Here is a 24,995-nt window from a genome sequence, read left to right on the forward strand (position 1 = left end):
CGTGCCATTTTATTAAATTTGCGAGCCGATAACGCGTGCAAGTCGCGATGGCAAATGTGTTTTTTTTTTGCCCGCATGTAAACTTTGAATTGTGGATTTTAACGATAACAGTGATTAATTACTTCGATTGTAATTATACTGAACATGTTATTGCGGCGGTGGTGGTGATGCCGCTGCTGCTGCTGCGCCGGCAAGCACAATTAACAACAACATTGGGCTGTTTCCCGAAACTTAGTCGGTTGTAATTGTTAAGGCCACAAAATGATTGTTTTTGATGGTAATTATTCGCTTGGCCAACATTCATATCGCGCACGCGCGCGCGGATGTACATTGACAGTCCACACGTCCGCACGTACTTACACACACATCCGCACGTACTTACACACATACAACAAATAGGTAGAACACACACAAAGACAAAGATCCCCCGTATAGCCTGAACAGACTGTTGGGGCGAGTGCTGTTAACGAGTAGCACCTGATGAAGGCCGACACGGCACACGAGTGGGGGTGGGGAGGCCAGCAACCACGCCCGGACGCCTTTGTCTCTCGCGATGTTTACACCGAGCCAGGCATTAGGTTGAGGCCGAATCGACCTACGGGAACACACAACGCGCCTCCGCACGCAAACTTGCGAACATACACATACATAGCAAAATTAAAACGCATTTGTCAATCACACTGTGTGGCCTTAAAGGGGACGTTTCGGGCAATGGTCCTTATTCAAAGCACACAAATAGATCGGCCAGAGAGATGGAGACTGCATTAAACTCCACGGGACCGCATGATAATTAAATACACGGATCGCACTCTAACGTCAACACCAACACAATGGATATCCTCATACCCAACGTACATAATATGGCTCTTACCACTTCATGGCATTGGAAATGTATTATTACTCAGCGTATCGTCGTAGATGTTTAGTCAAGCGGACAAGTTTCAAGTTAATTTAGTTTCGCCGGGTGAAAACTAAAACAAACTTAGGGTGAATCTCATTCGCGTGGGTGAGTGAGTGAGTGGGTGAGTGAGTGAGTGGGTGAGTGAGTGAGTGGGTGAGTGAGTGAGTGGGTGAGTGAGGAGGTGAGTGAATTAGTGGGTGAGTGGATTAATTAGTGAGAGAGTAGGTGAATGAGTGGGCCAGTGAGTGTATGAATTAGTGAGTGGGTGGGTGAATGAGTGAGATGATGGGTGAGATAAGTGAGCAGGTGGGTGAGTGGATGAATTCGTGAGTGAGAGAGTAGGTGAATGAGTGGGCAAGTGAGTGGATGAATTAGTGAGTGGGTGGAGGAATGAGTGAGATGATGGGTGAGGTAAGTGAGTAGGTGAGTGAGTGGATGAATTAGTGAGTGAGAGAGTGGGTGAATGAGTGGGCCAGTGAGTGAATGAATTCACGAGTGAGTGAGTAATAGATTGAGTGAGATGATGAGCGAGCGGGTGGGTGGGTTCAAGTCGATTTTATCGAGGTGACTACTCAGGATAGAGTCTCGTTCCCAATAAGTCACCTGGAGCACGGAAATGACGAAGCCATAATTTTTTTAAAAGTACAGACATAAAGCGAACAGCAATCTTCACAAAAACAACAACAACGCCGCCGTACCACGTGAAGAATCGATCCCTCTCATTATAACAAATATCCAACATATACTGTATATACAGTACATTCATACACAAAGACCCCCTAAAAAGAGACTTTTAGGGGCAAGTGCTGTTAGCGAGCACCTATTGAGATCGGCGCGGGGCACAAGCGAGGGGCTGGTGCGTCCAACACCACGCCGGGCCGCCTTTGTCTCCCTCGCGGCGATATTTACACAAACCCCCGTCAGGTAGCCCGTTTATTGCGGCCGAGTCGCCCTAGGGGAGGGCCAGGACCTCTTCCCTGATGTTGGCCGCACGCTCACGGTTGGCTCGCTGTCTCCCAGCGCTTCAACGAACGCGGCTGTGCTCATTAATGAATATATCACGTGCTATGAATAAGAGCATTGCCCGAAACGTCGGCTATTGTATAAAATGTGTTATTATTATTATTTTAAAGGCCACGGTGTTATTGACGAACGCCTTGAGTGTTTGTGTGGTTTTAAAAAAAATGTAATAGTAATATTAGCGTTTGTAGCTATCTCATGTCCAAGTTCGTTGACATTAAGGGGGTGGAGCGGTGGGACAGTGGTTCGCGCACCGCGCGAGAGAAACCCGGGCGTCCTCCTCCTACTACTACTCCGGTTTTTTTTATATCAACCAAATCAATTGGCTCATTTGGCCCATGTGCCACCACGACTTGATGGGCTGTGTGGTGGTGGGGGGGGGGGCGGTTCGAGTAAAACCAAAAACGTCTTTGATAGACTAGACACGGTGATCTCGCCCGAGCTAAACTCATTTGGCATCAAAAACCATTTCGTCAATCGGACCACGGACCAAATCGGACGTTTATTTGAGGATTTCGGGAGAAAATTTTCGTTTAAAAAAACCCCAGATGAACGAGATACGCACGCTTGCACGAGATAGTCCGGGTTTTCAAATTAAGATGCGAGATATGCCGGTAAGTAATTGTAGACGCGGTTTCATGCGTGTGACATAATGTTAATAATACGATGAGAATAATAATATCGGTAAGGTAGAATATGAGTAAAGCAGGGCATACGATAAAATGTGTGTACACGTGTCTGTGTGTGTGTCTGTGTGTGTGTGTCTGTGTGTGTCTGGGGGAGCGGTGGTGTAGCGGTTAGCGCGCTGCGCTATGAACCTGGCGACCCGGGTTCGATTCCCGCTCACGGCTAACACCAGTGACGATTATCTGAACCGGTCCTGGGCCTCCCCTAGGTCGACTCAGCCTTAAATGAGTACCTGGTGCGGTGTGTAAACATCGCCACTAGGGAGACAAAGGCGGTCGGGCGTGGTGCTGGCCACCCACCCCCTCGTGTACCGTTCCGGCCTTCATAGGTGCTCGCTAACAGCACTTGCCCCTACAGTCTGTTCAGGCTATACGGGGGATCTTTGTCTTTGTCTTTGTCTGTGTGTGTGTCTGTCTGTGTGTGTGTCTGTGTGTGTGTGTCTGTGTGTGTTGTGGGGAGCGGTAGTGTAGCGGTTAGCACGCTGCGCTATGAACCTGGCGACCCGGGTTCGATTCCCGCTCACGGCCAACACCAGTGACGATTATCTGAACCGGTCCCGGGCCTCCCCTAGGTCGACTCAGCCTCAAATGAGTACCTAGTGCGGTGTGTAAACATCGCCACTAGGGAGACAAAGGCGGTCGGGCGTGGTGCTGGCCACCCACCCCCTCGTGTACCGTTCCGGCCTTCATAGGTGCTCGCTAACAGCACTTGCCCCTACAGTCTGTTCAGGCTATACGGGGGATCTTTATCTTTGTCTGTGTGTGTGGGGGAGCGGTGGTGTGGTGGTTAGTGCGCTACGCTACGAACCCGGCGACCCGGGTTCGATTCCCGCTCACAGCCAACACCAGTGACGATTATCTGAACCGGTCCCGGGCCTCCCCTAGATTGACTCAGCCTCAAATGAGTACCTGGTGCGGTGTGTAAGCATCGCCACTGGGGAGACAAAGGCGGCCGGGCGTGATGCTGGCCACCCACCCCCTTCATAGGTGCTACTCGCTAACAGTACTTGCTCCGACAACAACAACACCAACCTGTCACAACGCTATATGGCGGCGAGGGGGTCTTTGACGTGTGTGTACCGGATGTGTGAGTTTTGTATCGACTACTACAGTCACTGCACTCTGCGTTTACAATTCGCATCTAAATCAGCTCAAGCCTCCCGTAAGTCACGTGACCTGCCCTCCACGCCGCCCTCTGCTGCTCGCTCCTTCCCTCTCGTCATCATCATCGTCGTCATCATCGTCGTCAATGTTATCTTCGTCATCCTTCACCCGCACCTCCGATCATCCTCTCGTTGTCACTCTCCCACTCATCATCATGATCATCCTCTCGTTATCACTCTCTCACTCATCATCATCATCATCATCACCCTCTCATCATCATCATGATCATCATCATCATCATCACCCTCTCATCATCATCATCATCATCATCCTCTCGTTATCACTCTCTCACTCATCATAATCATCACCCTCTCATCATCATCACCCTCTCATCCCCGACATCTTGGCGCTGTCATTACTTCTTGAGCCCTTGGGCTCCCGTTTCTCTGTTCTTTTCCCATCAGTTTCCTCCTCTTACTTCCCACTCACTTCTCTCTCCTCACTTCCCTCTCCCGTTCCATTTCCATTTTCCCCCCATTCCGTTACACCCGTGTCTCTATCTGCAGCATCAGCCTTCAGTATCATGCACAACCACCAGTTCCTGAGGAACTGATTTGTGCCCACCTCGTATTGAGGTCACCGTCAGTGAATTTGTGCATCCAACGGCCTATCAGTTTGCAATGAAGGGGCATTGCCTGAAACGTCACCTATTTCGATGTAAAGCTTTCGTGACTCATTCGGACGCTGTCTTTCCGACAGCCCTGTTCTTCACCTGAGGACGGCTGCTTGCGTTGTGGCCGAAACGTCGTGAGAATTGTATTTTATTATGTTTACATTTTTATTATTTTATTATTTCCCTTCTACGTGACTTTACTGAAAGAACCAAAAAGACGTCACCTATTGTTTACTTACTCTTTGGTTCTTTCGGCAAAGTCACGTATGGATTCCTGCAGTCATGAAAGCTTCAAATCAATAGTGTTTACTTGTTTATTCATTATACAGTATTGTTATCGATTACATGCGTCGAGTCTATATTGTTGTTGTTGTTGTTCATTGTGCTTGTGCACCACTGCCAACGCAGCAGCAACGTCACCAAAGCATGTGGTCCAAATAAAAAAAAAACGCGTCACAATAGCAAAAAAATGGCGTCCGTCCACGTGGAGGTGCCGTGCACAACATACCGTCGCGTGTCCGCGTGCGTCTCGGTTCGTCTTGCTGGTTCGTCTGGTCGCCTCCGCGTCTGAGTTGACCGTCTGGTCGCCTGCGTTGAACCACCACGCCAGTCCCCGGGACCCAACCACGTCGTAGCATTTGCGTGACCTCCGACCTTTTCCAATCGGTCGTGGGACGCCCACGATATCGATTATAGAGCCGAACAACGCGTTGGACCCTTTCTGCTTCAATAACGAACACCGTCTATCAGCTGGAATTGGCAAATGTAGCAGCAACACGCTGCACGCGCCGGATTGTTGACAATCGCGGAAAGCTGCGTCGTGTATGAATCCGTCTGATGGGATCTGTCTAACACCTGTCTGTCCGTCTGTCTACGAGTCCGTCTGTCTATCTCTCCGTGTCTGTGTCTGCCAGCTTGTCTACCCGTCTGGCTTGTGTGTCCGTCTGCCGCGTGCTTTGTCTGCAAGTCTCACCGCCCGTTCCACTCTCTCGTCTCTCTCCACGTGGAGCGGCCACCACCACCGCTCTCCCCCATCTCCACCCTGTCTCTCCCCCCTGTCTCTCCCTCCCACCTCTCCCTCCCCTCTCTCTCTACCCCCCTCACCCTTACCCCCTCTTCTCACAAACTGCGCCTTTCATACCGAGTGTGCGTTCTGTAGATGTGCGTTTGTTTGTTTACTGTGCTTGTACGCTTAAACGGAGTGTGTGTGTGGTATCTTTAATGTGTGTGATTAGTGTGTTTGTTTATAAGTACTCGTGTTCAGTGTGCGTGCTCGGAGTGCGTGGTGTATGCATTGTGTGTGTGTGTGATATGCAATGCGAGGAGAGTTTGTTCCAACTGTGTGCTTAAAAGTGCGTGCGTGCGCGTACGTGCGTATTGTGTTAAGCGGTGTGGGGAGCGGTAGCGTAGTGGTTAGCGCGCTGCGCTACGAACCTAGCCACCCGAGTTCGATTCCCGCTCACGACCAACACCGGTGACGATTATTTGAACCGGTCATTGGGCCTCCTCTAGGTCGACTCGGCCTCAAATTAGTGCCTGCTAGCGGTGTGTAGTAAACATCGCCACTAGGGAGACAAAGGCGGTTGGGCGGGATGCTGGCCACCCACCCCCTCGTGTACCGTTCCGGCCTTCAAATTTGCCCCCTAACAGCACTTTCCCCAACAGTCTGTTCAGCCTATACGGGGGTTCTTTGTCTTTGGTGCGTTAAGTGTGAGCGGTGGTGTATCGGTTAGCGCGCCGTGCTACGAACCCTGGCCACCCGAGTTCGATTCCCGCTCGCGACGACAACAGAACCAGTGGAGATGCATCTGAACCGGTCCTAGGCCACCGCTCGGTTAACTCAGCCTAAAAACGGAAGTGACTCGTTGGGAGTGTGTAAGACATCGCCACTGGCGAGACGAGGGATCTTATTCTTATTCACAGATGTCCAGGAGAGGCGGGTTACAACAATCAAACAATACCAAAATATCTTCTTGGTTCTTTCGGTAAAGTCACGTAGAAGGGAAGTAATAAAATAATAAAAATGAAACATAATAAAATAAAATAATTCTCACGACGTTTCGGCTACGACGCAACGCAAGCAGCCGTCTTCAGGTGAAGAATGAGACACTGCCAAGCTAGGAGCTTATTATTTCCCTTCTACGTGACTTTAACGAATGAACCAAGAAGATGAATCCCTGCAGTCACGAAAGCTTTACATCGAAATACCAAAATAAACACGATCGCAGTGCAACGGATAGGATAGGTAAACAAAGCGATGGTTTATGCGACTTCCATATCAAGATTCTATGTAATATTTACTTGGTTTAGCGCGTAAGCTTTCGCGACCAATATTCATAATGAAATGTTTTTTTATTTGGTTCTTTCGGTTAAGTCACGTCTAAAGATAAAATAATAAATTTAATATTATGCTATCATTTAATTTATTATTTTATCTTTAGACGTGACTTAACCGAAAGAACCAAATAATAATTCCTGCAGTCACGAAAGTCCTAATATTAAGATTGAAATGTTTTTGGGTTGGATCGCGTAAGGATCGAAAGTATACTTACGCGATAGAACCCAAAAAACCCTTTAGTATGAATATTGGTCGCGAAAGCCGACGTATTAAACCAAGTAAATATTATATTTACGCGATCGGACCCAAAACCCTTGATTGTGATTCATATTTACTTATTTTGTCGCCGAGGATGCTGTCAGCGGTCGGCCAAAGTCGCTTGCGAGTGGCGCCCTCCTCCCAGGGGGCTCCGTGAGTCGACGCGACCCGCACGAGATTCGCTTTTAGCGGCGCTCTGTTGAGTCTCCAGTGGGAGGGGGAGGGGGGAGGGAGGGGGGGAAGGGGGAGGGAGGGGGGGAAGGGGCAGGGGGGAGGGATGGGGGAAGGAGGGGGAGACGCACCGACTCCACTCCACCTCCATCCTGCAGCAGCAGTAGCAGGGGCAGCGGTAGCCACCACCACCACCCCCATCACCACCACCCCCATCACCACCACCCCCATCACCACCACCACCACCCCCACTACCACAAACACCACCACCCCTACCACCACCACCACCCGCACCAACACCACCACCCCCACCACCACCAGCAGCACCACCACCCCCACCACCACCACCCCCCACCACCCCCACCACCCCCATCACCACCACCACCACCACCACCCCCACCACCCCCACCACCACCACCACCACCCCCACCACCATCCCCACCACCACCACCACCCCCGCCACCACCATCACCACCACCACCCCCACCACCACCCCCACCACCACCACCACCCCCATCACCACCACCCCCATCACCACCACCCCCACCACCACCACCACCCCCACCACCACCACCACCCCCACCACCACCACCACCACCCCCACCACCACCCCCACCTCCACCACCACCACCACCCCCACCACCACCACCGCCACCCCCACCACTACCACCCCCATCACCACCCCCACCACCACCACCGCCACCACCACCACCACCCCCACCACCATCACCACCCCCACCACCACCGCCGTGTTTGTTTTGCGCAGCGTTCTCCGATCTGACCCTAATTATCGCCTTGGGTCAGAGCGATAGAAAAACAATGTGTGAAGGTCGGGGTCACGACTGCGTGTGTGTGTGTTTGACAGTTGTGTGTGCGTGTGACAGTTGTGTGTGTTTGTGTGTGTGTGGCTGGTTTGTGTGTTTGTGTGTGTTTGACAATTGTGTGTGTGGCTGGTTTGTGTTTTACAGGTGTGTGTTTGTGGTTGGTGTGTGTTTAACAGTTGTGTCGTGTGTCTGTGGTTGGTGTGTGTTTGTGTGTATTTGTGGTTGGTGTGTGTTTTACAGGTGTGTGTGTGGTTGTGGTTGGTGTGTGTCTGTTTGATAATTGTGTGTGTGTGGTTGGTGTGTGTTTGACAGGTGTGTGTGTGTGGTTGGTGTGTGTGTTTGACAATTGTGTGTGTGGTTGGTGTATGTTTGACAGTTGTGTGGTGTGTCTGTGTGTGTGTGTGAAATAAAGGCGGCCGGGCGTGGTGCTGGCCACCCACCCCCTCTGTGTGCCACAGTGCCGGTCGCCTTCACAGGTGCTACTCGCTAACAGCACTTGCCCCTACAGTCTGTTCAGGACTAAACAGGGGGACCTTTGCCTTTATGTGAGTCAGTGTGTGATTGTGAGTGTGTATGTGAGTCGGTGTGTGATTGTTAGTCAGTGTGTGATTGTGAGTGTGTATGTGAGTCAGTGTGTGATTGTGAGTGTGTATGTGAGTCGCGGCTAACATCAGTGGCGAGTGGTATCTGAACCGGTGCTAGGCCCGTTGGGTTGATTACGTCTTAAATTAATCACTGGTACGAGATATACATCATATATACTGTAGATATCGTTGTTAACTCATCAGGTATGGGGAGACAAAGGCGGCCGGGCGAGGTTCTGAACGCATCGCAAATCCGTGCGCCGCTCCGGCCATATAAGACATCACTTACTGACGTTAATAGGTGCTCGCTAATTGTTACTCGTGAGCGAGTGAATGCGTCGGAAAGTAGTCGTGTCAATGTGTGTGAGCGAGCGAGTGAATGAAGGACTAACGGAGTGAGGAGGGAGCGAACCGGCGAGCGAATGAATGAATGACTAACGGAGTGAGGAGGGAGTGAACCGGCGAGCGAGTGAATGAAGGACTGACGGAGTGAGGAGGGAGCGAACCGGTGAATGAGTGAATGAAGGACTAAGGGAGTGAGGGGGGAGTGAACCGGCGAGCGAGTGAATGAAGGACTGACGGAGTGAGGAGGGAGCAAACCGGTGAATGAGTGAATGAAGGACTAACGGAGTGAGGAGGGAGTGAACCGGCGAGCGAGTGAATGAAGGACTGACGGAGTGAGGGGGGAGTGAACTGGTGAGTGAGTGAATGAAAGGACTAACGGAGTGAGTAGGGAGTGAACCGGTGAATGAGTGAATGAAGGACTAACGGAGTGAGGAGGGAGTGAACCGGCGAGCGAATGAATGAAGGACTAAAGGAGTGAACCTGTGAATGAGTGAATGAAGGACTAACGGAGTGAGTGGGGAGTGAACTGTGAGCGAGTGGCACGCCTTCAAATCATTCGAGCTCTGCCGGATGAGGAAGAAGTCGAGTGGTGTAAAATGTCGCGGTGATGTTCAGCGGAGATGAAATTCGGTGCAAATAATGAAAATTACACAAAGTTTGAAAACATTAGTTTTCGAACTTTGCCGGTGGACCCCGCCCCCACAGCCCCCGCCCCCCCCCCCCCCCCCCTCGAGACAAAGTGATTTTTTTTATTTTGAACGAAAAAATGTGTCTGGTGGTGGGGGTGATGTTATGGATACGGCTCTCCAGGTGAAGGTAGTACAGAAAGGAGACTAGATTGCCATCTGTTTACATCTGTACGGGGGGATGGCGAGCGGTGAATAACAATCAACACAAATCGTCATCGTTAGTTGGCTGAAAACAAATGAAAATATCTTACAAATAAAACCGTCTTACAAATACATCACTGAAACAACCAGCGTGCAAGGGCAAGACCCTCCTGACAACGAGTCATGCACAAAAAACAATGAAACCAAACATGTGTTTTACTTTTTGGTTCTTTCGGGAAAGTCACGTAGAAAGAAAATCAATTAAATTATAGAGTACGACGTTTCGATTGCAACACAACGAACCGTCTTCAGGTAGAACTCAATGTGCGTGTGTGTCTGTCTGTGTGTGTCTTCGCGTCTCAAATGAGTACCTGGTGCGGTGTGTAATCATCGCCGCTAGGGAGACAAAGGCGGTCGGGCGTCGTGCTGGCCACCCACCCCCTCGTGTGCCGTTCCGGCCTTCGTAGGTGCTCGCTAACAGCACTTGCCCCTACAGTCTGTTAAGGCTATACGGGGGATCTTTGTCTTTGTCTCCGTGTCTGTGTTTCGTCTCTCTCTCTCAAATGTAGTTCTACCTGATGACGATTGCTTGAGTTGCAATCGAAACGTCTTACTCTATTATTTAATTTATTTCTACGCGACTTTACCGAAAGAATCCAAAGAGTAATTGCTGCAGTCACGAAAGCATCAAATCAAGTTTTATATCTATTTTTTTTTTATTTTAGTAGATAAGGCCCAACCAGGCTTTGTAGCTCTTTGTCAGAAGCGTCCTGGGCCGTACGCAATGATAGGTCGGCCAGGTGGCTCATCGCCACGTGGAAATGCACTTGCGGCCCAAGGCTCTTCAAGGCGTGGACGTGGATTCTAAACGTGGAGGGAGACGGGTGGAGGGGGCCGGAAGACCCGGAGAAAAATCCACGCGACCATTGGGGAGAGAGACACCTGCAAACACAAAATACTACAGGCGTTAGGGTTGGGGTCGAGTCCACGACCTCCTGTGTACACCTGGCGTGGAGGTTAACATCTCGCCACCGCGGCTTTACTCTATCGGGCAATCATACCGGCAAAACTGGGCACGTATATACACTGAATGGCGGTACAGTACAACATCATACATATGGATGGCATTGTAAGGGGCAGCTCCCAATCCACAACTCGTGGTGTCCAACAGTCGAATACGTTTGGAGTATACTGCACTGTAGACACACACACACGCATATATATATACATTTCGAAACAGCGCAAATATGACATCCGATTATTCCATCGCAAAACCAACATCGCAGAATGATCGAATTACGGCTCCACGGGCTTGACCCTTGACCCACGACGCTCGGTGGGTCCGAAGTCAGTCGGCGGCGTTGGAAGAAGAGGCCCCCCGAAGACGAAAAACGTTCAACCACTTTTATTCTGGTGGTGGTTTCGGTTTTTTTTTGGCCGCGAGTGTGACGCTAAAGCCGACACAAAGCTGCCGGTGCCTCCAGTGTCAACGACGCTGCAATCAGCGGTCGAAGGATGGGCCCCCACCCCCCCCCCCCCCCCCCCATAATGTAAAGCTACGGCAGTGCCACAGTTACTACATATTATACAGCTAATTCTCTTTGGTTCTTTCGGTAAAGTCACGTAGTTTAGAAATCAAATAAATCAGGCGACCGCTTGTGTTGCGATCGAAACGTCGTGCTTTGTTTTATTTAATTTTATTTTCTACCTACGTGACTTTACCGAAAGAACCAAAGAGTTGTGGATCCCTGCAGTCACGAAAGCTTGAAATCTAAATTGATACTGCTAATTGTTAATAATATAGTTTTGGTAGGCTGTGTGTAACGCTGAGTTGGCGACGTGGATTTTTTAATATTTTTTTTTTATGATATACAGATGCATTTTTTTTGCTGAAATAAACTCCATACAATATTTACATTTTTTTATTTTTAGTTACATTTATTATTTTAGTATCGCGTCATATGACGGGAAATTATAATAGTTAACGATAATAATCATCATCTATGCCTCGAGTTTCCTGGCTGGCTGCTGGCTGGGATCCTGTTGACTACCGCCACCACCACAACAACGATAACTCTGTGTAACACGTAGATGGTCGTTCGCGACCAATATCATCATCCATAATACAGGGGGGGAGAGTTGGGTTAAATCGCGTAAATATATGAATGTGTCGTTAAAACCGCCACCACCACCCGACACAGCCGATTAGTAAGGTTTGCCACGTAAACAAACACGCCAATTCGTTACTAGTACAGCACACAACCGGTGTTACTGCGCTAGTAACGAATTAGCCACGTTCTGTTCACGTGACAACCCTTTACCAATAGACTCTGTCGAATGGCGGCGGGTTTAACGACACATTCATATTTTACGCGATCTAACCCTCCCCAAAAAATTGTATTGTAGGTAATATTGGTCGCGACGGCCTACATGTTAAACAAGCAACGCCTTCTCTAAATAATGACATGATTAAGGTGCTAACTCGGCAAGCGGGTAACTGCAGGGTAAAGGCGTATTGCCTCTTGTTATACGAACTGCATCGACCGCGTTTGTCTTCACATACAAAGAAAAAAGGTAAATGTGTTTTTAAATTCCATCGACCTATTGAGTCTTCATGACCAATATTATTGACTTTTCATGACCAATTTATTGAACAGAGATGAACGAACTGTAGACGTTGAGACGATTAAACGGAGTTCTGCGTGTACTGCATATACTGTACTGTATGTGCAACATCCCAGCAATATCTTATCGTTTTGCTTTTCACATGCGTTCTTTTACTTAGTGACACTCTGCGGTTCGTTAGGGGGGTTTGTATGGTTACTTAAATCTGGCGAATTGCCCGATGATGCTGGATGCAATTACCAGCGAAACGTCGTACTACTCAAAAATTGTAAATGTTGTGGTTTCACGCTTCAAAACACCGGTGGGCTAAAGCAGTGAACTATTTGTCTTTTGTCAACGTGACACTTTTTTACTGATTGGCCGTGTCTGGCGGTGGAGGGTTACGACACATTTATAAATAACGCGATCTAAACCCAAAAACGTTGATTATGAATAATATTGGTCGCGAAAGCCTGCTACGTGTTAAACTAAATAGCTACCGTTGGCATAGCCACTACTACTGCATTCATCACATGGCCAATTTATTCACGAAAACCTGATCATCAGAAACAAGAATGTGTTCCCATGTGATTGTGGAGTGTCCAACTCCAATTGTTCCACGACGTCCTTCGAGTGGCCTCTCTATTTACGCGCTATGAAGAAGGGCCATCGCTTGAAACGTCGCCGATTTACTTTCCCTTTGAAGGCCACGCACAGTGATGCTGCTGCTGCTGTTGTTGTTATTGACGAGTGCGTGGACTGACTTTGTCGATGTCAATTGCTCTTGTGTGCCCACTGCCAAAGCATCAGCAGCAGCATCATCAGCAGCAGCATCGCGGCAATGATCTGCTTAGTTGTTCTGTTTGCACGTAAATGTTGCCCCACAATAGCGTGTTCGTAATGAGGCTGTTGTACACCACTTCGTGTTCGGTTGAGTGAAGGGAATGGGTGAGACGGGCGAATGGATGGCGAGTTTCAGGAGCGCGTGTGCGTGTGCGCGCGCCATAGTTTCATTAAGTTGTCAGAATACACTGTGAGACCTCCTTTACCAGTAGCAAAATATAGTAATAGGTTTTTACCCTTTTATCTGGTACAAAAACTGACACCTTTATACTACTGATGTCAAAATAGTTGCGTCGACCAGCGCGCGCGCGCGCGCGTGTGTGTGTGTATCTCTTTCTTCGTGAGTACTCGGTGCGGTGTAGTAAGCATCGCCACTAGGGAGACAAAGGCGGCCGCGTCTGTGCATCTCTGTCTTTGCGTGTACCTGGTGCTGTGTATTAAACATCGTCACTAGGGAGACAAAGGCGGCCGGGCGTGGTGCGGCCTTCATTGGTGCTACTCGCTTACAATACTTGCCCCAACAGTCTGTTCAGGCTATACGGGGGAGCTTTGTCTTTGTCTTGGGGAGCGCTAGCCCAGCGGTTAACGCACTGCGCTCCGAACCCGGCGACCCGAGTTCGATTCCCGCTCACAGCCACCAACACCAGTGACGATTATCTGAACCGACCCAGGGCCTCTCCCCTAGGTTGACTCAGCCTCAAATGAGTACGGTGTGAGGGAGACAAAGGTGGTCGGGCGTGGTGATGGTCAAACCCCCTCCCCCCCACCCCCGCCGCCGCCTCGTGTGCCGTGCCGGCCTTCATAGGTGCTACTCGCTAACAGCACTTGGCCCAACAGTCTGTGAAGGACTATACGGGGGACCTTTGTCTTTGCGACCCCCAACGTCCTCCTCTTAGCCCCGCCTCTCTAATTATGTGGCCCCGCCCTTCCTTGATTGATCAGCCCCCCCCCCCCTCGATCCCCATAGCCCCGGTGGAGCTGACGCCGATTATTGAATCGTGTTACACAGAGAAGATGACCCTCCACCTACACACTGGCAAATGACAACAACAACAACAAAGACATTGCTCCGACACATTCGTTAACAACGCGGTGGCTAGGAGATGTTAACTCCCTCGCCTGGTATGCAGGATGTTCGTGGGTTCGATCCGACCCTGACACCTGCTCTATATTTGGAGTTTACGTGTGTCTCTCTTATCATCATCACGGTGGCTAGGAGATGTTAACTCCCTCGCCTGGTATGCAGGAGGTTCGTGGGTTCGATCCCGACCCTGACACCTGCTCTTATTTGGAGTTTTCGCGTGTCTCTCTTATCATCACGGTGGCTAGGAGATGTTAACTACCTCGCCTGGTATGCAGGAGGTTCGTGGGTTCAATCCCGACCCTGACGCCTGCTGTATATTTGGAGTTTGCGTGGTTTTTCCTCCCGAGTCCTCCGATTTTTCAACTCAACATTGATAAAAAAAATGCATTTTAAGAGTATTTATCTGCTATATGATCATTTCAACATGATAAGCCACTTCCTTGAGCTATCATCTGTGGCCAGGTCGCTTCTGAAAACGGGCTACATAGCTCAGTGGGCCTTACCTGGTCAAATAATAATAGTGTATGTAATAACGCTGTCGCCTTAAAACGACAAATACATGACTACATAGGTGACGTGGGTTTTATTCACAGCGCGTACAATGTGCGAGGGATAAGGGTCCTTGCCCGAAACGTCGCTTTTTTTTCAGTAAGACCACGCAGACCTATTATATTCTTGCGTGTCAGAATCCGAATATGTATTCACACTGGAGGAATCTGATGAGCTATTAAGCTCTTTTCACAGATGTCCAGTAGACAGCAGCAGGAGTCTGCTGCTGCTGCTGCTGTTCGCCACGACGAGAGGGATTCAGCAGAGAGACAGAGACAGAGAGAGACAGAGAGAGACAGAGAGAGACAGAGAGAGACAGACAGAGACAGAGAGAGACAGAGAGTGACAGAGAGTGACAGAGAGTGACAGAGAGTGACAGAGAGTGACAGAGAGTGACAGAGAGTGACAGAGAGTGACAGAGAGTGACAGAGAGTGACAGAGAGTGACAGAGAGTGACAGAGAGTGACAGAGAGTGACAGAGAGTGACAGAGAGACTTTGCGTCGTTGTGCCGTTCCTCCTCCTCCGTTTTAGCAGCACAGACCACAGTGGCTGTTTTACTCTGCGATCCATACATTGTTGTTATTGACGAACTTTAAAAAAATTTCTTATTGTATTTTTGTAGAGCTAAGGCGCCCCCTATATAACAAAGCTTCGATGGCAAGGCTCGTGCATGGCGGGGGGGAGGTGGTGGGTCACAAAGGGCTATAGGGGAGGGATGGGACGGAGTGGGGGGGGGGAGATGAGAATGGGCGATGGAGAAACAGGTGACCCTTGAGAGAGGAACGAAGAGAGGACGACTCTGCACCACCGCCAACGCAGTCACGTTGCAGCAGCAAGCCATCGACAGCACGACTGTCCCTGCACAAACGCGACCATCCACACATCTTGACGACTCTCCTGGACGTTACACAAAACAAGCTGAACCTTGGAACTCTCTCTCTGCACCCCCCCCCCCCTTCCTCCATTCGCTGCCCCCCACCCCCTCCTTTGACCCCCCCCACCCCACCCCTTACCACAGGAGGTTCGGAACGAAATGCGCCGGCTGTCTGCAGGGCATCTCGCCGAGCGACCTGGTGCGGCGAGCCCGCGGCTCCGTCTTCCACCTCAACTGCTTCACGTGCCTAGTATGTCGCAAGCAGCTGTCCACGGGCGAGGAGCTGTACGTGCTCGACGAGAGCAAGTTCGTGTGCAAGGAGGACTACCTGAGCAGTAGCGGACTCAAGGACACGGGCGCCAACTCGGGTGAGAGGCCGGTGGTTGTGGTGGTGGTGGTTGTGGTGGTGGTGGCAACGGTGGCACGAGCGGTTGACGCGCTGCGCTTCGAACCCGAGTTCGATTGCCGCCCACGGCCACCCAACGGCAGTGGCGATTGTCTGAAGCGGTGCTGGGCCTCCCCTAGATCGACTCGGCCTAAAACGGTGTGTGAGCATCGCCACTTTGGAGGCAAAGGCGAGGGTCGCGCGTGGTTGCTGGCCACGCTAACCCGGCCTTCATAGGCGCTCGCTAACAGCACTTTGCCCAAGAATCCGTGAAGGCTATGCGGGGGATCTTTGTCTTTGGTGGCGGGAGGGGATGGTGAGTGGAGGGAAGGAGAGGCGTGTTCGCATGTCGGTGGTTGGAGGTCGTGGCTGACATGTTGGTCATAACGAAGATCACTTTTGACAACGGTAGTCGTCGTTGTGGTGGTGCGTGGGTGGATGTTTGTGTGTGTCCGTGAGTTTGTCACGCGACGCTGTGTAGGTCATTGTGTGTACACGGGAGTGTTGGTGGTGGTAGCGGTGGTGGTGGTTTGTGGTGGTTTGTGGCGGTGGCTGCCAGCGAGCAGCACCTACGAAGGCCGTCACGGCACAGCAAAGGGGGTGGGTGGTCAGCGCCACGCCCGGCCGCCTTTGTCTCCCAAAAACGCTGATCTCTACACGCCGCACCACACACACGTACTCATTTACGACCGAGTCGACCTAGGGGAGAGGCGCGGAACCAGTTAACAAAAATGTCGCCACCGGGGGAGGGGGCGTTTGCGGCGGGCGGCGGCGGCGGGCGGGTCGGGGGTATCCGTCGCTCAGCGCGCGGCGCTAACCGCTGCGCCACCGCTCCCTTTTCTCCCCCCCCCGCCACCACGCAGTGACCACGTGCAGCGACCGTAGCATGTCGCCGGACCTGCAGGAGCAGGGCGCCGACGAGGCGAAGGAGGGCGACCAGTCGGCGTCGTCCGACAAGGAGGCGGGAGCGGGCGAGGCGGAGGAGCAGAGCCTGGGAGCCAAGCGGCGGGGGCCCCGCACCACCATCAAGGCCAAGCAGCTGGAGACCCTCAAGGCGGCGTTCGCGGCCACCCCGAAACCCACGCGGCACATCCGCGAGCAGCTGGCGCAGGAAACCGGCCTCAACATGCGCGTCATTCAGGTAGGCTGATGATGCTGATGCTTGCTGCTTCCTGCTGCTGCTAATGCTGCTGCTGCTGCTGCTAGAGATAGCGTCTCAACATGCGCGTCATTCAGGTAGGCTGATGCTGCCTGCTGCTGCTCCCTGCTGCTGCTGATGCTGCTGCTGCTGCTGCTACTGCTGCTGATGCTGCTAGAGATTGCGTCTCAACATGCGCGTCATTCAGGTAGCCTGCTGCTGATGTGGTACTAGCATGGCCGGGGCAGGTATGCAGGTGCTACTGCTGCTGCTGGTGCAGCTGTAGGAAGTACAGTACTGGCATGGGGGTAGGTGGCGAGTGACAGACTGCTCGAGGACTGGTACAGCACGAGAGGGAGGGAGTGCACACAGGTGTGTGTGTGTTGGGTCACACAGGTAATGGTACCTGGGCTACTGTGGGATCACACAGGTGTGTTGGGTCACACAGGTAATGGTTCGTGGGCTACTGTGGGGATCACACAGGTGTGTGTGCGTTGGGTCACACAGGTAATGGTTCCTGGGCTACTGTGGGATCACACAGGTGTGTGTGCGTTGGGTCACACAGGTAATGGTACCTGGGCTACTGTGGGGAGCACACAGGTGTGTGTGTGTTGGGTCACACAGGTAATGGTACCTGGGCTACTGTGGGGAGCACACAGGTGTGTGTGCGTTGGGTCACACAGGTAATGGTACCTGGGCTACTGTGGGGAGCACACAGGTGTGTGTGTTGGGTCACACAGGTAATGGTACCTGGGCTACTGTGGGGAGCACACAGGTGTGTGTGCGTTGGGTCACACAGGTAATGGTACCTGGGCTACTGTGGGGAGCACACAGGTGTGTGTGCGTTGGGTCACATAGGTAATGGTACCTGGGCTACTGTGGGGAGCACACAGGTGTGTGTGCGTTGGGTCACACAGGTAATGGTACCTGGGCTACTGTGGGGAGCACACAGGTGTGTGTGTGTGTTGGGTCACACAGGTAATGGTACCTGGGCTACTGTGGGATCACACAGGTATGTGTGCGTTGGGTCACACAGGTAATGGCACCTGGGCTACTGTGGGGATCACACAGGTGTGTGTGTGTGTTGGGTCACACGTGTACTATGGGAGGGGGGGCACTCAGCACAACCTTCTCTAACCGTGCCCCCTACAACACCTGGCAAGCCCCAGGGTGGTGGCGGGGCAGTCACAAGTCCAAGTTGTCACCAGGTGCACGCCTGCTTAGCTTGCGAGGTCCGGCGAGTTTGTTTGGTGTGAGAGTCGATTGGTTGCAGTATAATAGAGTAGAAACACTTCTTAACGGATAATAATCGCTTAACGACGGACCTCCATAGAGCCCAATGTGTCGTGTGTCGTGTATGGTATTGTCGTTTATAGTAGTGTATAGTGTAGTTTATATAGTAGTGTATAGTGTAGTGTATCGTGTAGTGTGTAGTGTATATAGTAGTGTATAGTAGTGTAGTGTATGGTATTGTCGTGTATAGTAGTGTATAGTGTAGTGTATATAGTGGTGTATAGTATTGTCGTGTGTAGTAGTGCATAGTGTAGTGTATATAGTAGTGTATAGTAGTGTAGTGCATAGTATTGTAGTGTATAGTGTAGTGTATATAGTAGTGTATAGTAGTGTAGTGTATAGTATTATAGTGTATAGTGTAGTGTATATAGTGGTGTATAGTAGTGTAGTGTATAGTATTATAGTGTATAGTGTAGTGTATATAGTGGTGTAGAGTAGAGCCCAATGTGTTCGTTTACCGAACATTCCCCTGTTAACGTTATAGGTATGAATTAATGCATTTATTAACCATGTTTATTTTAATAGTGTGTGTTTATCGTGTTGTTTGGTATCTGTACGTATTGATATCCATTGTTTAACATCATAAAGTGCGTTTTGGGGGTGAAAAGGGGCAACTTTCGATGCGATCGGAACGAATTTATTTGGTTCTTTCGGTAAAGTCACGTAGATAGAAAAATAAAAATAAATAAAATAAAAACTACGACGTTTCCTAGACTCGCTGAACGACCCAATCACTGAACCAATTGCGGTCGTTAAGAGGGTTTCTACTGTACTGTGTATACTTTATGTGTTTACACATTCACATACCTATCGTTACACATTATCACCTCTAGACATTCAAACATTCAGATAAATACCTGTGTATGCGCATGCATTTGCACGTGCAGCACTGTGCGCTTGAGCAAACATTCCAATTAACACACAGACACTTGTGTTGGCAGATTGTGATTGAAGCACACACGATCAGTCACCTTGCAAGAAAGGCAGTGTCCGATTGTTTGGCGTTCATTATCAGACTGTAGCTCGACACGCACACACGTGCAGACACAACAAAGATCAAAGATCCGCCCGTGTAGCCTTAACAGACTGTAGGAGCAAGTGCTATTAGCGAGCACCTATGAAGGGCGGTGGGTGGCCAATACCACGTCCGGCCGCCTTTGTCTCCCCAGTGGCGATGTTTACACACCACTGCGCACCAGGTACTCATTTGAGGCTGAGTCGACCTAGGGGAGACGCAGGACCGGTTCTGATAATAATCGTCACCGGTGTTGGCCGCGAGCGGGAATCGAACTCGGGGAGCCGAGTTCGTAGCGCAGCGTAGCGCTTAACCACTGCACTACCGCTCCCCAAAGACAAAGACCCCCATATAGCCTGGAACAGACTGTTGGGGCAAGTGCTGTTAGCGAGCACCTATGAAGGCCGGAACGGCACACGAAGGGGTGGGTGGCCAGCACCACGCCCGACCGCCTTGGTCTCCCTAGTGGTGATGTTTACACACCTCACCAGGTACTCATTTGAGGCTGAGTCGACCTAGAGGGAGGCCCGGGATCGGTTCACTGGTGTTGGCCGTGAGCGGGAATCGAACCCGTGTCGCCAGGTTCATAGCGCAGCGTGCGAACCGCTACACTACCGCTCCCCACACACACACGCGCGCGCAGACACACACACGTGATTAAGAATAATTGCCTCTCAAAATCTAATAGACTTCAAGCAATGACAATCACTTACTCGAATCGTCTGCGATCATTATGCCACTCGGAGTGCGGTCCCCGCCTCTCCCTTCATAACTCTTCAACTCAAGGGCGGGGGGGGGGGGGCTCCCTGCAATTTTACCCGCGACCTCAAAGACCGCTCTGGTAAACCGACTCGCGCGCGTGTTTACGCAGTTTTTGTTTTTATTCATTTTAAAAAACAAGCAAACACGCAAAAAGACAAAGGGCATTGGTGCCCCGTATAGCCTGAACAGACTGTAGGGGCAAGTGCTGTTAGCCAGCACCACGCCCGACCGCCTTTGTATCCCCAGTGGCGATGTTTACACACCACACCATGTACTCATTTGAGGCTGAGTCGACCTAGGGGAGGCCCAGGACCGGTTCAGATAATTCACTGTGTAATAAAAAAAAATGTTCCTGGGTAGTAAGTGTTATTTTCCGATTGCTTATGCCTCAAAAGTACAGAAGATAGCTATCATTACCCACACACTTTGCTTTTGTGAACAGGACAGTGATATTTTGAAATGTGCCTATTTTCAATGAGAAAACGTGTCATTCCTTCACGTAAAGTCCTGGTCACAAAAGCAAAGTTTGTGGGGAATAATAGCCATTTTCTATACTATCGAGGCATAAGCAATTGGAAAATAACACTTACTACCCAGGAACAAATATTTTTTGTTACACAGTGATATATATTCGTCACTGGTGTTGGCCGTGAGCGGGAATCCAACTTGGGTGTCCAGGTTCGTAGTGCAGCGCGCTAACTGCTACACCACCGCTCCCCACCCCCCAATCACTCAACTCATTCGTCAAGAACACTGCTGTGTGGCATTAGATTTTTTTGAAAGAATGTCTATTTATAATAGGTGACGTTTCAGGCAATGGCCCTTCTTACAACATTATTGTTTTTGTGCCACGCCGTTTTACGTGCAATGGAAGGCCCATTACCCGAAACGTCGGGCTATTCCATATTTGATATAAAAACGAGTGTTTGCTGTTGTTAACTGCTCTTGTGCACCACTGCCAACGCAGCAGCAGCGGCAACATGAAAATGTTTGTTTTGTAATTCAATCTCCGCTTATGTATTAATTCAAATCAAGCAGGTGGGAAGACAACGGTCTAGCATGCGCGAAAACATTTAATAGAAAAAAAAAAGTAATACGATAACGAGGAATGCAATGCACCAAGTTTAGTCCGCGAATCGTGACGCCGTCCAGACAACGGTGCCTCTCAATCGATGTGGGGGGGGGGGGGGGGAGTCGATGGCTGGCGCGGATCTTGCTTTTGAAAGCAAAATGCTTGTCCTGGCTTCGCCTGCCGCGAGCGTCATCATCACGGCGTGGCCTCGTTCCTCCGCTCACTGACACGCGTCGAGTTCGTGTCTCCCCGTCGGTTGCGACTGTGTCACTTGCTCGGGCGTGTTTCACTGAGCTCACTTAAAGTCACTGCCCACCTACGCTTGTTTTATTTTCAGCCAGGAAATTGCTCCCCCCCACCCCACCCCCACCAGCATCCCTGCTCCCCCCCCCCCCCTTGTTTGGGGTGCAGGGGGGGGGAGGGCGTTGATGGCAAAGGAGTTCTCTTCTCCAAGCAGTCACAAACACCGTACCGACCGCGCACGTGGCCCTGTGTAGGTTTGGTTCCAGAACCGGCGCTCCAAGGAGCGGCGGATGAAGCAGCTGAGCGCCCTCGGGGCTCGCCGCCACGCGTTCTTCAGGAACCCGAGGCGCATGCGTACCCTGGGCGGTCGCCTCGACGAGGCGGAGATGATGGCGAGCGGACCCTTTAACTACTACGGCGGTACGTTGGGGGGGGGGACACGGGGGACACGGGGGAGGGGAGCGGGCATGGAGACACAGAGGGGGCACGCGGGTTTGGGCGGCGTTGAGACAGTCAGGATACTGGGAAATGGTAACACGGGGACATGTGGTCATGGGGATGGGGGGAAGAATGGAACAAGAGGATATGGAGACGCAGGGAATATGGAAGCAGATGGGGAAGGGGGCATCGGGACAGGGGGGGGGGGCTAGGGGGGTAGAGTGGGGGGGGGCATGGGAGAATTGGCGGCACCCGAGGACATGGGGGGGGGGGTGCATGTGGATATGGAGAAATGGGGACGTTGGGTCATGGGGGTACAGGGTGTTTGGATCGATGTTGGAATATGATGGGAAGACGCAGGGATTTGGATGTGTGTTGACACAAAGGCGCAGAGACACGGGGTGCATGGCGCATGAGTGGGCAGAGGGGAGAAGGGGGCCGTGGAGACACGCGTGTTTAGAGACACGCGTGTTTAGAGACACGGGCGACACGTGGCTCAAACGCGGAGGTGATGGGGCGATGGGTTTGGTGTGCGGTTGGTTGGCGCGCCGTGAGAGCGAGTGCGGTTAGCGAGCACCTATTAAGGTGTGATCGAAACCACACCCGGCCGCCTTTGTCTCTCCGCGGCAGAGCCGAGATGTGTGTTACACGACGGACACGGCCACTCATTTAAAACAGCGAGTGGACCTCGGGAAGGCCCAACACGGGAGCAGGTAACGGGGTTTGAGTTATTAACTCGATCCGCCGTGTTTCGTAGCGGAGTGCGCTAACCACTGCGCCACCCACCCCTCCCCCCACACACACACACCCCCGTCCCCACTTCCCCCAACACACGCGCGCGCTCAAACCTCAAATCCACCCACTCACTCAACCAAACCTCTCCCCCCTCCCTGCCTGAACACATCCCCCCACCACCCACAACCCTCCTCCACCCCCCCATACACAAACCCGCTCGTATGAATGGGCGCGCTGTGTTGTGTTGCCCGCAGTCTGTGTGTCGGGAGGGGGTTGGAGTGGAGGGTTAGAAGGGGGTAGAAGTGGGGGGGGGGGGGGGGGGGGTAGCAGAGGGGGGTAAGAAGGGGGGAGGGGGGGGGGGTGTAGCCGGGCCCTCGGTGGCCGTGATAATATCCGGACAAAGCCGCATCTGCGGTCCCTTTTTGTCGCACATTCGGCGTCGGATTTGTTCCAATTATGCGCGACACTTCAAACGCAGTGGAGGTCAGTGTTCCCCCCCCCCCCCCTCCCCCTCTAAGCTCCCCCTTCCACCCCCCCCCCCCCCCACACACACACATTGCCCCCTCCTCCCCTCCCTCCTTCCCCCACCTCTCCACCCCCACCCTCACTCACCCTACACCCACCCTTCCCAAATCCCAACTCTCTCCTTCTCCCAAACCCTCTCCCTCCCATCGCTCCCCCCGCCCCCCCCCCCCCCTCCTCGCGTGGGCTCTCTCTCTCTCCTCGCGTACAATAATTATATAATGAACAGCGCTTTGTCGATCTACTGCTGGATGAAGACGTCCCCGTACCTGGCCTCGTGTTGAGCCTCGGGGGTTGTTTTGACCATACTTCACCAGGCTGGGCAGTGCGGGTTGGTGACCAGCAGCAGGTCGCCACTGATGGTCGCCGTGGGCCGGGGAATCGAAGTCGCTTTTACCAAATGTGCTGACCACTGCGCCACCACTCGTTTCCCAGTCGCCTCGTGGAATTCACGGTCAGACCTCCCGAGCGTAGCAAGACCCTCCCGAAAACGAGTAGCGAGACTCGGTGAGGCTTTGCAGGGATGTCGATGCCTCGCGGGCCGATGTCAGACGCGCGTCTGATTTTTCTTATTTCGTGTGAACCCTAAATACAGACGGGAATAACAATATGATAAACAATATTTCTGATGAAACACCACGAGGCTTTGAAGTTACGTCGAAACTTGTCAAAATGGCGCTATTGTGACGTCATCGGGAACGTGGTTGAAGGGCGGGGCATCGTAAATGTCACACTGTGCGTGGCCTTCAAATACAAATGAATATATATAATCGGCGACGTTTCAGGCAATGGCCCTTCTTAGCACAGAAACAAATGTTTTATTTTCTTGGTTCTTTCGGTAAAGTCACGTAGAAGGGAAATAATAAAATAATAAAAATTTTACATAATAAAATACAATTCTCACGACGTTTCGGCCACAACGAAAGCAGCCGTCCTCAGGTGAAGAACAGGTCTGTCGGAAAGTCTGAAGACGCTGTCTTTCCGACAGACCTGTTCTTCACCTGAAGACGGCTCCTTGCGTTGTGGCCGAAACGTCGCGAAAATTGTATTTTATTATGTTTTATTTTTATTATTTTATTATTTCCCTTCTACGTGACTTTACCGAAAGAACCAAGAAGATGAATCCCTGCAGTCACAAAAGCTTTACATCGAAAATTAAATGTTTTATTTGTTTACTTTTAAGGCCACGGTGTTGTTATTGACGAGTGTTTTGAGTTGTTGGTGTTGCTGTTAATTGTGTCAACGCAGCAACCAACGCAATTTGTTCAATCACGTATCGATGTAGGAGCATAGGAGTTGAGTACAACAATTAGATTGCCTTTGCACCGCCTGCAGCCCCCGCAGCCTCTAACACCTGTTATGCACGGCGCTCGCCTCGTCCTTGTGCGACGCAGGCCAAGACCTGCTTGGCTTGTTTGCTTTCGCATCTTCCACCCTGCAATGCCGCTGTGACTTGGGCTGTGATCTATGGGTCTCTATGTGACTCTATATAGCTATGAACCTTTATGAGTCTCTTTCTAACTCTATAGATCTCCAAGCAGGTCTATGGGTCTCTGTCTAACTCTATAAAGCTCCAACAGACAATGATGGGTCTCTGTCTAACTCTGTAGATCTCCAAGCAGGTCTATGGGTCTCTGTCTAACTCTATAGAGCTCCAACAGACTTGATGGGTCTCTGTCTAGCTCTATAGATATCAAAGCAGG

The 24,995-nt window shown here is 51.3% G+C and overlaps 1 protein-coding gene across 1 annotated transcript in view; it reads left to right on the top strand.

The window, feature by feature from the left end:
• LHX1 (LIM homeobox 1) overlaps positions 1 to 24,995 on the top strand; it is a 73,183-nt gene that overhangs the window by 37,954 nt on the left and 10,234 nt on the right. The window contains exons 2-4 of the mRNA XM_061561662.1: positions 15,834 to 16,057; positions 16,938 to 17,215; positions 21,852 to 22,017. Of these exons, the coding sequence (XP_061417646.1) occupies positions 15,834 to 16,057; positions 16,938 to 17,215; positions 21,852 to 22,017 (668 nt within the window). The remainder of the gene's footprint in view (positions 1 to 15,833; positions 16,058 to 16,937; positions 17,216 to 21,851; positions 22,018 to 24,995) is intronic.

The sequence above is a fragment of the Lethenteron reissneri genome, chromosome 28 (genome assembly GCF_015708825.2).
Source record: "Lethenteron reissneri isolate LAM-NWPU_2019-01 chromosome 28, ASM1570882v1, whole genome shotgun sequence".
NCBI classification, from domain to species: Eukaryota; Metazoa; Chordata; class Hyperoartia; order Petromyzontiformes; family Petromyzontidae; genus Lethenteron; species Lethenteron reissneri.